This window comes from Malus sylvestris, chromosome 12, assembly GCF_916048215.2.
Source record: "Malus sylvestris chromosome 12, drMalSylv7.2, whole genome shotgun sequence".
Classification (NCBI taxonomy): Eukaryota; Viridiplantae; Streptophyta; class Magnoliopsida; order Rosales; family Rosaceae; genus Malus; species Malus sylvestris.
In genome coordinates, this window is record NC_062271.1 from 2426709 (window position 1) to 2440191 (window position 13483).

Sequence of the window (13483 nt, forward strand, 5' to 3'; positions counted from 1 at the left end):
CGGGCTTGGAGAGTAGAGGGGCTTTACTCATGTACTCCTTGAGGTTTTTGAATGCCTCGGCACATTCATCAGTCCATGTAATGTACTTCCTACTTCCCTTAAGTGCTTTAAAAAAGGGAGCACATTTGTCTGTGGCCTTAGAAATGAACCTGGTTAAGGCTGCCACCTTGCCAGTAAGGCTCTGGATGTCCTTTGAAGTTACCGGTTCCTTCATGTCGAGGATTGCTTTGATCTTCTCGGGATTAGCTTCAATGCCTCGTTGGCTAATCATGAAACCTAAGAATTTGCCAGAACCTACGCCGAAGGCACATTTGTTGGGGTTTAACCTCATTCGATACCTCTTCAAAATAGTGAAAGTTTCAGATAGGTTGGTGATGTGTTGGTCAGCATGTTTGCTCTTGACTAACATATCATCAACGTAAACTTCCATGCTCTTCCCAATCTGCTCGGCGAACATTGAGTTGACTAGTCTCTGATAAGTCGCTCCTGCATTCTTTAGGCCGAAAGGCATGACTTTATAGCAGTATAGTCCTCTGTCGGTAGTGAAGGCTGTGTGTTCTTGATCCGAAGGGTTCATGAGGATTTGGTTGTATCCTGAGTAAGCATCCATGAAGCTCAGGAGTTCACACCCGGCCGTAGAGTCTATAAGTCTGTCAATAAGAGGAAGAGGGAAGCTATCTTTCGGACACCCTTTGTTTAGGTCGGTGTAGTCAACACACATTCTCCACAAGACCTTTTGAAGCAAAAGACTTTCTTTGGTCGGATTTTTCTTAACAAGGACCACATTTGCTACCCATGTCGGGTAATTGACTTCGCGGACAAAGCCTATGCCTTTGAGTTTTTCAACTTCTGCTTTCATTGCCTCGTATCGTTCAGCGTCATAAGATCTTCGCTTCTGTCTCACCGGCTTGATCTTGGGGTCAATACTCAAACGATGACAGATGACATCGGGAGAGATGCCTGGCATGTCCTCGTATGACCAGGCGAAGACTTCAGTGTTCTCTTTCAAAAAAGATATCAATGCTAACCGAAGGGGTGGTGACAATGTGGTGCCAATCTTCACCATGCGATCTGGATAATCTCTTGAGATAGGTACCTTCTCCAACTCTTCAGCAGGTTGGGCTTGCTGGGTGAAAGAGTCATCTCGAGGATCATCGGGTTGATTGTTGCTATCAGGAAGATCCAAGTTCGCTTCATCTAAGCTGGTCTTTGTGACTTGGTCATGTACAGACAGGGTTTCCTTGGGTCCGGGCAAGTGTTGTTGCTTAACTGAAGTGTTGTAACATGATCGTGCACTAAGCTGATCTCCTCTGATGTAGCCGTTGCCATGGGGGGTTGGAAATTTCATCAACAGCATATGCGTGGATACCATAGCCTTGAGATCATTGATGCCTGTGCGCCCAAAGATGACATTGTATGCCGTTGGGCAGTCAACCACTAGGAAGTTAGTGGTAATGGTAGCCGTGTAAGGGCATGTACCAATAGTAAAGGGTAAATGTATGCTCCCTAAGGGTTGCACGATATCACCGGAGAAGCTTATCAGAGGAGAAATCGAGCGATCGAGCAAGTGTTCAGCTACACTGAGCGCCCTGAAAGCTTCGGCAAACATGATATTGACCGAAGCCCCTGTGTCTACGAGGATTCGTCGAACATCAAAGTTGGCTATGTGAGCCTCCACGATCAATGGGTCGTTATGAGGGTAGATGATGCCTCTTTCTTCCTCAGGGTAGAAACATATCGGATCCCAGTTAGGTTTTTGATACTTCCCTCCCCTGATGTCTTCCACGTGAAACACTTGGTGACCAGGCCTCAGACTTCGTTCACTGTTTTTCATGGCCCTATTGGAAGATTCAGATATGGGTGTGCCGCCGCTTATGGAATATATGACATTCACCTGGCGTTGGTTACGGTTATCCCTTTGAGGGTGAAGAAGGAATTGATCAATTTTTCCTTCTCGTGCCAAAGCTTCAATACGATCACGGAGGATGATACATTTCTCGCTATCATGGCCGTTATGCTCATGGTAGCAACAAAACGTGCCCGCGTTATTCGGGGGCGTGTAATCTGGGTGCCTCGGCTTTGGTTTTGGTATCAGGTGAGCTATGCTGGGGTAAATGGCCGCGCATGTGGCATTCAAGGGCGTGTATGTCTCATACCTTGGGGTAGGGGGTATCTTGACGCGGGTTTGACCCACTGCATTGACTGCCTGGGGGCGAGCGTTATTGTGGCGATACCCTTGGTTATCGGGAAAGTGTCCCTTACTCTTTTTACTGAAAGGAGAGTGGTGAGGATGGAAATCCTTCCTCTTGCCTTGAAATTGATATGTCTGTTGATTCGGTGAAGCATTATGCAAGGCATGGGGAGGTGCCACTGCTGTTTGGGAAGTCGAGGTCTTCTCATTTAGGTGAGTCTGGCTTCCACCTCCCACTTGTTGATAAAGGATGGTTGTAGGGGGTTTCTCCTGATATGTCTTTGCCTCGGCGGAGGCATGGTTATAAGCCTGCGCCATCACCTCAGAGTAAGTCTTCCAAGTATTGGCATTGATCATGTATTTAAAGAAACAATCACGTAGGCCTGCCGTGAAGGCTTTGAGGGCAGTCTTGTCATCTGCTTCGGCACACCGGGAGTATTCATGGCTGAAGCGGCCAGCATACATACGTAATGACTCGTCTGGCTTCTGGCGGATAGTGTACAAGTCATCTGCAGAGTGCAAGCGATCGGTTTGGAAAATGTGTTGGGAAACAAATAGTTTCCTCAATTCCTCAAATGAGTCTACCGTCTCAGGTGTAAGACGACAATACCAATTTAGAGCTCCACCAGAGAGGGTGGAGGGGAAGAGAAGACATCGCTCTTCGTCGGTGTGCATCCGGTATGCCATGGTGGACTCAAAGAGGTTAAGGTGCTCAATCGGGTCCTCTTTTCCAGTATAAAGTTGCAAGCCAAGCTTTTGCTTTGTCTTTGCTTGAAGGGGGGTGTTGAGGATCCTCCTTGTAAGAGGGCCAGGCCTGGGTTGGTTCCAGTCAGGTATTTCAGCCTGACGTTCAGCCTTCAACTTGTTTACTTCCTCAAGAAGTTGTAGGACAAGGGGGTCCTGAGCGGAGTTATGTGTCACTGGAGCTTTCTTTCGTAAATCTCCATCTCCTCTTGGAATTAGGAAGGTTTGATCAAGGGCATGTGATTTTTCCCTGGACTCGCTGTACTGGCTTCCAGGGTATGTCTGTCGGAACACCTCTGAGTCCCCTGTACCCTCATGTCTCTCTGGGACTTGTTGCCCCTTCCCCAAATTGGTGGCCGGCTTGGGCCGTGGCAGGGGACCGAGTCTCTCAGAAATCCTTGGGTCATTAATCTTTGAGCTTATATGGATGGAATTCTCTCGACGTTGCTTCAGGAAATCCCGACAATCGCGAAAGACGGCTTTCGATCCTTCTGCCCCTTCAGTAAAGAGGTGTCTCCCTCCACTTCTCATGGTTCGGGTTGAAGCAACTGGGTTAAGAGAAGCCTCATGTTGATTATCAAGTCGAGGGGTAATCTGTTCCCTATCAGGGATATCTATGTCGAATGCATGTGACCCTCCATGTTGGAGGGCACCCAGTTGATGGTTGACTTCCACGGGGGCAACAAGCTCGCGTGTCTGAGCTTGCCTAGCTTCGTGGAGTGTCTCGAAGAGCTTCTCATATTGCTCCTGGAGGACCTCATTCTTCATTGCTATCTTGTTGTTCTGAGCTTCCAACTCATCGACTTTAGCTTGAAGAAGAACTCGTTTTCCTTCCTTCTTTCGTTGTTTCGCACTATGTGCAAGGGGGGTGTCATTCTGTGTGCTGTGGCTTCCTTCGCTTCCCATGTTGGAGAGGGATGCCTGGTCAAAAGAAAGTGTACGAATGATAGAAACCAGCTTGACACAGCTGAAGAGAGTAGGAATAAGTGTCGCTTCCCACAGACGGCGCCAAATGTTGATGCACAAAATCAGCGAAGACTTTGGTACAACAGAAAGTGTCAGGTTTTGTGACCTTCGCTTGGTTGCTTGGTTGCTTCAGTCACTAGTGAGGATAAGTACGTAAATGAATAGAGACAGAGAAGCAAACACAGGATGTACGTGGTTCACCCAGATTGGCTACGTCCACGGAGTAGAGGAATTCTTATTAGTAGTGAAGGGCTTACACAAGTACAAAGGATCAAGCTCTCAATTTAGTGAGTTCTTGTGAATGATTTAACACAAAATGGCATTAGGCAATATTGTGGGGGAATGACCCCTATTTATAGAAAAACTTGTAGCTTTGTCACATTGACATGTGTCATGTTGTGATTGGTTCTTGATGTCGACACGTGCTGCGCTCTGATTGGCTTCTAATCTTGACACGTGTCGAGTAGTGATTGGCTTCCTGGTCGGAGGGGAACTCTTCTGGGTCCTTGACAGTATAGCGTTGGCCGGTGCTCGGTAGTTTCGGGATTGGTCAAGTATGGTACAAACATAGGATGATTTCATGCCGTCCCATGTAGATTTTCATCGACAAGTATGTCGTTGAAGTATCAATAATCAAAATATAAATAACATGTTTATACGAATAACGTATCAATATTAGATGGTCGAACATATCACATGATCAAGTAACCTAGAACAAATATTATCTCGTCATTTTCTATGCCCACTTACACTCTACAATTGGGCCCAACTAGTGAACACAAGAACTTGAAGCACCAAGATACAAAGCCCATCAATTAAACCCTCGTCACCGAACGATAAGGGTTTTTGCAAGACTGTGTAAACCGAGTGTTGCTTTCAGAAGAGCCCACACCCACATGCCCTTCACCTGAAAAAGCCAAACAAATTTGGTTCCCCAATCAACCAGATTCCTCATTTTTCTAGTAGGTTTGTTGCTTTCTTCACCACTTTCCCCGCTTCTCTATCACAAACAGCTCGCAATCATTAGTCCAAATCTGAGTGAGGGTTTTAAAGAGAGAATTTCTGACTCTTTGGGCTCAGCGCCCCCAGATGCTCCCTTGGGTTCTTTTGTTTCTGCATCCAAGGTCTCTTCGGATTTCTCTGGTTTATAGCTTCCTCTAAAATCCCAGCTGCCCATTTCTCTGTTTGCTTCTTGTTTTTCTGGAAATTGGGTCTCCGTTTGTAATGCATTTATCTGGCTTGTTCATTTCTCATTGTTTTCTGCTTGCTTGATGCTGTTTAACTTCATGATTACATTGAATTTTGTAGAATTGTTGTTGGGTTTCGGTTTTCGGGTTGTGATTTTGTCTGGGGGTTGTAATGTGCGATACGAAGTTTGTGGGGGGTTTTACATTTCTCTGGTTTGCTTCTTTCTCATTGTTCTCTGCTTGCTTGCTGCTGTTTAACTTCATGGATACATTTAATTAGCATGGTCGTTGTTGGGTTCGCTTTTCGGGTTGTAATTACTTCTGGGATTGGGATTGTAATGCGTGCTATGAAGTTTGTGGGTATGTGTTTGATTTGGTTTAGTTGACTATTGACGTTTTAGCATTTGCTGGTCTCTTGAGTGTTTGTAATTAATCTGCTATGTTTAGTTGTTTCATAGAATTATCTGGGTTTTTGTTAAACAGTTGCCATTTTCAGTACCTTTCTTGTTTATCTGAAAATTGGGTTTCCATTTGTTCTGCGTTTCTGCTTGCTTGCTGTTTAAACTCATAGTTACAGTGAATTTTGTATAATATTGTTGGGTTTGCTTTTCGGGTTGTAATTATTTGTCTGGGATTGTAATGTGCGCTATGAAGTTTGTGGGGTTTCTGTTCGATATGCTTTTAATTAAATGTCGATATTTGATCCATCTACTAAGTTATATGGTTTCTTAGAATTATCTAGTTTTTTTTTTAATTAGGTGTTGGGAGAGAAAGTCGGTTTCTAAAAGATTGGCATTCATCAGCTTACTTGTCTCTGAGATTTAAAGTCTCAGCGTTTACATGATGGCGACTTATGCATCGAATTATGTTACCCTTCCTGATACTCGAAACCCGGTGGGGGTACTGACAAGGCTTGGGGGTCGCTTAGGAATGGAGAATCACTTGGGAAGAGTTAGCAGCTTAAAAGTGTCTGAGGAGAAGTACGGTTTTATGGGTGTAACCTATAAGTCAAGTTTGCCTCAAGTTAAGTGCTCAACCAATTCTCAGAGTGTCGGTTCATATCAGAATAGAGACCCTTTTCTGAATCTACACCCTGAAGTTTCATTGCTTAGAGGAGAGGGAAATGATAGGGTTAACAACCCGAGAAAAGATATTTCAGGTGGAGGTGTCACTGAGAGCTTAAGTGACAAATCTTCTCCTAGTAACAACGGTGAAGCAAAAATCAAAGTTATTGGTGTTGGCGGTGGAGGGTCAAATGCAGTTAATCGCATGATAGAGAGTGCAATGAAGGGTGTGGAGTTCTGGATTGTTAATACCGATGTTCAAGCCATGAGAATGTCTCCTGTCTTTCCCGAAAACCGTTTACAAATTGGTCAAGAACTTACCAGGGGTCTTGGAGCTGGTGGAAACCCAGATATTGGTATGAATGCTGCCAAAGAAAGCAAAGAATCAATAGAAGAAGCACTGTATGGATCAGACATGGTCTTTGTTACGGTAGGTTCAAATGCTATTCCTCTGTCATGACTTCCAACGTTTGCCTATTTCATGCATTTCTGCACCCTGACATTAAATATCTTCATATGCAGGCGGGAATGGGTGGAGGAACTGGGACTGGTGGAGCTCCTATAGTTGCAGGTGCTGCAAAGTCAATGGGTATATTGACTGTTGGTGTCGTGACAACCCCTTTCTCTTTTGAGGGACGGAAAAGGGCAGTTCAAGCCCAGGAAGGAATTGCGGCTCTGAGAGAAAATGTTGACACACTGATAGTCATTCCAAACGACAAGTTATTGACTGCAGTTTCCCCGTCTACCCCAGTAACAGAAGCATTTAATCTGGCCGATGATATTCTACGACAAGGTGTTCGTGGCATCTCTGATATAATCACGGTATGTGGTCTTTAAAAATATTGTGTAATGAAGTGTAATCTTAACTTCTGGCTGTTTAAACAATTCATAGAGCTCTTCAAGGGCCTTCATTTGGTCAATGGGGGTTTTTTTATTTGTTTGTGGATCGATGTGTTTCCCTTTTTGGGCCATATTTGTTACTATAACTGATGGACCATCATCTTCATTGCAGATACCAGGATTGGTAAATGTGGATTTTGCTGACGTACGGGCTATAATGGCCAATGCGGGTTCTTCGTTGATGGGGATAGGAACTGCAACTGGTAATGTTTTAGCTGCATACTACTAGGATGTTTAGAGTGCTAATATCATATCAGAGGCTTCACTTAAAATTTTGGACTTGATTATTGTGGTCCCAAAATTTCCGTATTGCCTTCCCTTATGACACCATTGTGGCTAACGTCCTTGTGAAGTTAATATAGAATAAAAGGAAAACTAATGAAAAGGGCTTGAAAACTTTGAGTTTTAATGATAAGGACAAAATAAAGGGTAAAGTGAATAGTACCAGGATTGACTTTTTAGTGTAAAAATGTGGTTTTTCGTTAAAGTGAACAGTACTTGGAGCTTTTCGTTAAAGTTCCCTAGAATAAATGGCATCTAGAACTTCAGATTTTTTGTTAGAACATAAGAAGGAAAGGTCTGAAAGAAGACATGGTCTCAAGTTAATATATTATAAATTCTGCATTTTTTTTTATAATAATATGCTGAAACTTTTTTTTCTTTCTGATTTTTGTATTTCCTTGGAGCAGGGAAGACGAGGGCAAGGGATGCTGCATTAAATGCCATCCAATCACCTTTACTAGATATTGGTATCGAGAGGGCAACTGGAATTGTTTGGAACATAACTGGGGGAGCTGATTTGACCCTTTATGAGGTACTTCTTCTCTCTTACTGTCTGTTTTGATCGTACTCATGGGATCATGAAGTTGACATATTTCTTTGCTTCAGTATGAAAGTCTTCCATGTACCATTTCCGTAAAAGAAAATCTGTTCCACCTTGAAGTGTGGTTTACCGTTTTCTGTGAGACAAAGCTGTCTTTAGGAATTATGCTTACGATTTCACCATTGCATTCAATAGTCTGAAAATGCTGTAGAGAGGGTACTACGCTTATTGAAATCGAGATTTCTCCCTTAATTCTTGACTGCGAGGATGACGTTACTCTGCAATCTGTATATTGATCTTATTCTAGAACCGCACGGAGAAATGAACTACTACTATGATCGGCCTAAAATCTCTTTTGACAATTTTCTCATAAAAGAATCATTTAGTTGGCCCAGAACTGTCCTATATTCACAATGTAATAACTCCATTATTGCGCTTACTGCTGCTTCCTATGCTTCCTGCTTCTTAATACTTGCCGCACCTAAACCCTCACTGCCTTTCCGCTTGATATCCTTTACTGAATTATAAATGGTAGTTTTGACTCACAGTTGATATGGCGTTGTATTTTTCCTCTCTTACTCTCTAATTTCAAATGAGCAATTCTCGTAGGTAAATGCTGCAGCTGAGGTTATATATGATCTTGTCGATCCGACAGCAAATTTAATATTTGGAGCAGTGACAGATCCATCCCTCAGTGGTCAAGTAAGTATTTTTGCTTTCTCTAAAGTGAACATGGTAAAAAATATGTCCAAGAGCTTCCTGATTTCTTGTTGAACATGGTAAATCTGCCGAACCGGATATCATGGGATTATCATAAAGGAATTGGATGGCTGCATCTTAACATGCAGTGTTGCTTGTCTTCGTTTTTCATTCAGGTCAGTATAACTCTTATTGCTACTGGATTCAAACGCCAAGAAGAAAATGAAGGCAGGCCACTCCAGGTAATTCCTTAACATGCCCCCGCTCACGCGCACACATGCACCAACTCTCTCTTTCAAACAATTTTGTTAAATCTACCTATATGCAGGCACAAGGCGATGTCACCCTTGGAATCAATCGACGCCCATCCTCTTTCATGGAAGGTAGTGCAGTTGAGATTCCTGATTTCTTGAAGAAAAAAGGACGCTCCCGTTATCCAAGAGCTTGATCTCATGCCTCCCGACCTCCACCTCAGCATCCATCCGAGGGATTTAAGTAAGTATGCCTCCGTAGATACTAGATGATAGATCCTCCATATGCCATTAGCAGTTTCTAGCTTTGCTATTAGATTAGTACATCCTCGTCCGAGTGTATGTTTCTGTTTCGAGACATTTAGATCTGGCAAGTTTTTCGCCGGAAGATTTGAATAAACGCCATTGGCATGTACAGTTTTCCCTTTTGAAAGTGAGATACAAGTTGTGGAGAAATCATAAATGGATTCGTTCAGAGAAAATTCTTCTTTATGTTTATACTCTTGAATTAGAGGGAAATAATTTCCGCAATGCCCTTTTTTTATTCTTCGCTTCAAACCAAATACAGCAGAAATTAACAGAAGTGTGTAGACGGAGAAAAGTCCACAGAGAAATTACCACTCAATTTTAATTGTCAGGTGTCAAAAAACATAATTAGACACCCACAATTTGTTCCCATCTTAGTGGAAGGGGGGTTGTGTTCCAAGTTGAAGATGATGGCCAAAGGGTTTGTCTTCTTACATGCTTCCATCTTAAAATCGCCTTCTTCCTTCTTGATGAGCAAAGGCTCGTTTGGCAACGGAGCTTCTGAAGAGAACACTTATGGTCATAAGCGCTTCTGTTGGAAGTGCATTTGTTAGAAGCAGCAAATCTTGAAGTTTTTTTTTTGTGCTTTCATGTGGGAAGTGTTTGCTTCAAGTGCTTTTTATATTCCATAAGCACTAAATTTTTCTGTCAAACGTTGTCAGAAGCGCTTTTGATTATTTGAAAGCAGTTTCGACCTTTCTAAATTCCTTGCCAAATGGGTCCCAAGTCATCTATAACCTTTCTTCCTCACCCTGCAGTTAGCTGTTGTTAAAAAAACTGTCAGCGAAGTTATTTGGACATATAGAAGCTCTGGCTTCTGCCCAGTAAATCCCTTGACTAATGCTTCAGCTTCCAAAACACTACCAGTAATCTCCACACGAACACTGCCCGCCTGCGAAATGGTGAAACCGACTATTATCCCTAAGGATAATCTTTCTCCCTACCACCTTGGAGATGTACCTGATTGCAGAATGGCAATCCAAGCACACCCTTATATTTTTCTTCACAATGATCGGCTTCCCAGCAGGCATACTTATTAACGCAAATGCAATCGCTATCCTCTCGCTGTGATGGTGAAGAACCTTTTCCTTCTCATGATCATCCATATCATGTGGAATCAAATCTGTCTGTGGAACATATCCAGCTTTCTTTATCTGATCAAGAAGAGTATCAAGCTTTTCATAAATTTCTTTCTTCAGAGGATGAGACCAATCTTCGGCTCCGAAGATATGCGTTTTGTTTCCAACGTCAACCCAACTATACCCTGGCAATTTCTTCATGGTGCCATCTCTCAACATCTTCCTCACACTCCTCACATCTTCCCATTGCTGCTCCTTGGCATATAAATTCGACAGCAGAATATGTGCTCCGATGTTCTCAGGTTCTAGCTGCATCAGTTTTTCTGCTGCCAGTTTTCCCCTCTTCTTATCACCGTGAATCCTGCAGGCTCCGAGGAAAGAGCACCACCCGAAAGCATTTGGTTGAATTGGCATGCTGTTTATGAATTCTTCAGCCTCTTTAAGCCTTCCCGCCCGGCCAAGCAAGTCAATAACGCAAGAGTAATGTTCATCTCTAGGAACTATTCCATATGTTTTCTCCATAGAATAAAAGTAATTCAAACCATCCTTTACCAATCCAGCATGGCTACACCCTATTAAAAGACTGACGAATGTTATTGCATTCGGCTTCACTCCTCTTTGTGCCATTCTACTAAATGTTTCCGAGGCTTCTTTTCCTAATCCATGAAGAGCAAGCACACCTAACAATGAATTCCATGCAACTTCATTCGGGTTTGCTATCTCATGAAACACTTGGGTCGAATCATCAAGCAACCCGCATTTTCCATACATATCAACAAGAACAGTAGAAATGAAAGGGTGTCTATCAAGATTAAGTTTAATTGCCTGAGCGTGAAGCTGGATTCCTTGATCAAGTGCAGCTTGGTTGGCACAAGCCTTGATCAAGCTAGAGAAAGTGAACTCATTAGGCTCAACTCCCCGACTATGTAAGTCAACAAACAAACTAAAAGCCTTCTCGATTTCATCCATCTCAACGTAACCGTTGATCAGAGAGGTAGAAGACACAATGTTTCTACACTCGGAGTCAATCCGGAACACATCTGAAGCACTTTCCATATCTCCTGCTTTCGCGTACATATCAGTCAGAGCGTTGCCCACTGAAACCTCCGTTTGAAGTCCTAACTTTAGAACGGTCGAATGAAGACACCTTCCGAACTTACAATCCTTCAACGCAGAACAAGCATTTAATGCAGTACAAAGAACATGCTGATCTATAACAATCCCATCAACAATCATCCTTTTATAAGTTAGTAAAGCTGCCTCAGAATCACCACTCTTTGCATACCCATCAATCATCGAAGTCCATGATACCGCGTCCTTACACGGCATCTCCTCAAAAACCTTACAAGCATCAACCGTCACCCCACACTTCCAATACATATCAGCCAAATTACTACCCACAAACAACTCACAAGCCAACCCCAACTTCAAAGCAAGAGAATGCATCTGCCTCCCTATCTCAATCGACCCGAGAAACACACAAGCTCTTATAACACTTGCAAATGCAAACTGGGTTGGTTTCTCTCCGGCAACCATCATCTGGGAAAACGTTTTTAACGTCTCCGAGAACCTCAAGTTCTGAGAAAACCCAGTTATCATTGCCGTCCAAGAAACCAAGTTTCTCGGCCGCATTGTGTCGAACAGTTTGAGCGCATAGTCGACCTCCCCGCATTTGGAATACATGTTCAGAAGATGGTTGGCGAGAAAGATGCATAGTGGGTACTCGTTGCGGAGGAGCTGAGCGTGGAGCTCTTTGCCTCTGTGCAGCTGCTTGGTCCGGGCGTAGGTTTGGATGGTTTGCGCCAAGCTGGTGGAGTCCTTGAGCATGTACCCGCCAAAACGGCAAGCTTGTTGAAAATTCATCAGGAAGGGGGTGTAAATAGAAATTTTGTGGAAATGCTTTACAAAATGCACAAATAAAATGAAATTATGTGGTAAAAATAGAATATCTTAGAAAACAAATGTTAATAACGTGATCAAATGAATTGGACAGTCTTCTTTAGATGTTGGATTTGCAAGTTAATTATTGCCTTTTTAACCCTGAGAAGAGTATAAGCTTATTTGGAAGTGCTTTGAATGATTAAAAGTACTTTTGGTGAAAATGTTTTTGAAATTAATCCTTGATTATAATTAGTCAGTTTTCTCTTTGAACTTTAATTTTGAATACCCCTTAAATTCCCTCCTGAACTTTAATTTTATAATTGCAAAAAAGGTAATTTTATCTCTAATGTGGACAATATCTTCTTCTCTTCCGCTAATTCAATCCGTATATACTTTTTGTTTGAATTTTAAGGTTTAGGGTTTAGGAGGGAAATTAAAGTTTAGGAGGGAATTTGCCAATTATAAAAGTTCAGAGAAATAATCGGCTAAAACTAAATTTTAGCAGGGGAAATTGACCAATTATAAAAGTTCAGAGGAAAATTATTGCCTTTTTAAGTTTGGAAATAAAATCGGCCAGCACCTCTTAAGAAAATGATAACGACACATTTATATCTTATCGAAATACCCATATTTATTCTTGCTCGTTAATTTTTATTTTGTTTATTGAATCTAATAATCAGAAATACAGATGCGTGAGTAGGAAGAAAAAAAAAAGAGTGATTGCCAATCCTTTTTATAAGTGTTGTTTTTATGGTTGGTGGCTACATTTTGTCAATCTTTTTCAACATTACCAAGGGGGCAAGACTTGGCAAATCATGTGGTTATGGTCCTTATGGACATAGATGTTAAATTTCTAGCTGTCGAATTCTTCGAGAGCTATAGCCATCCACATATGCTTGGATTGTGTTTTTTGTGATGTTTACAAAACATACTTCACCTCAAATATCACATCGGGTTCAACATTTCATTACATATAACGTGTGGATGGACTAATATCACCTTTCATTCCTTAAAAAATAATGGCAATGCAGACGTGACTATCTTGGTTAAAGTTATGTTGTTCACTTGAGTTCGATTTCTTCTATTTTTTTTAATTTTAAATTAATTTAAAATAGAATATCGTTCGTGTAAAAATAAACATTCTTAAAATACATTATAACCCACATGTAATATATGTAGGGGAACCCTTTTCGATTTTTGTCTAAATATATTTGGACAAATATAGCAACACAATTAATTGGAGAAAAATTACAGTTCTTTCTATTGGCATGGAAATATTTTTATCAAACAAATGTGATAGAGCTTTAAAATTTGTATGAAAAATTTGGTATTAAGAAGGTTATATCATAAGAACAAAACTTCTTTACGAGTTTTGTTAAAAATAAAATTAAT

At 41.8% G+C, this 13483-nt stretch overlaps 2 protein-coding genes across 3 annotated transcripts; one reads left to right on the forward strand and one right to left on the reverse strand.

Moving 5' to 3' along the window:
- The first annotated feature begins 4811 nt into the window (after positions 1-4811).
- Positions 4812-9307, forward strand: LOC126593224 (cell division protein FtsZ homolog 2-2, chloroplastic-like). 2 transcript variants are annotated; one of them, XM_050259218.1, is made up of 8 exons: positions 4812-5044; positions 5847-6582; positions 6675-6974; positions 7165-7255; positions 7742-7866; positions 8485-8577; positions 8751-8816; positions 8903-9307. In XM_050259218.1, the coding sequence occupies exons 2-8, from the start codon at positions 5929-5931 to the stop codon at positions 9020-9022; spliced, it is 1449 nt and encodes a 482-aa protein (XP_050115175.1). In that variant the 5' UTR covers positions 4812-5044; positions 5847-5928; the 3' UTR covers positions 9023-9307. The 2 variants fall into 2 exon arrangements, with proteins under 2 accessions (XP_050115175.1, XP_050115174.1); XM_050259217.1 differs by having other exon boundaries at positions 4813-5025.
- Positions 9308-9333: 26 nt separating this feature from the next.
- On the reverse strand, positions 9334-12158 carry LOC126593221 (pentatricopeptide repeat-containing protein At4g21065-like). The gene has a single exon (XM_050259215.1). It carries the CDS (start codon positions 12071-12073, stop codon positions 9992-9994), a length of 2082 nt encoding a protein of 693 aa, XP_050115172.1. The 5' UTR covers positions 12074-12158; the 3' UTR covers positions 9334-9991.
- Positions 12159-13483: the final 1325 nt, after the last annotated feature.

Coding starts and splice junctions, on each gene's coding strand:
- LOC126593224 (XM_050259218.1), top strand. CDS start 5,929: ATGATGGCGACTTATGCATCGAATTATGTTACCCTTCCTGATACTCGA. Junction 6,583..6,674: donor CAGACATGGTCTTTGTTACG/GTAGGTTCAAAT, acceptor CTTCATATGCAG/GCGGGAATGGGTGGAGGAAC. Junction 6,975..7,164: donor GCATCTCTGATATAATCACG/GTATGTGGTCTT, acceptor TCTTCATTGCAG/ATACCAGGATTGGTAAATGT.
- LOC126593221 (XM_050259215.1), bottom strand. CDS start 12,073: ATGAATTTTCAACAAGCTTGCCGTTTTGGCGGGTACATGCTCAAGGAC.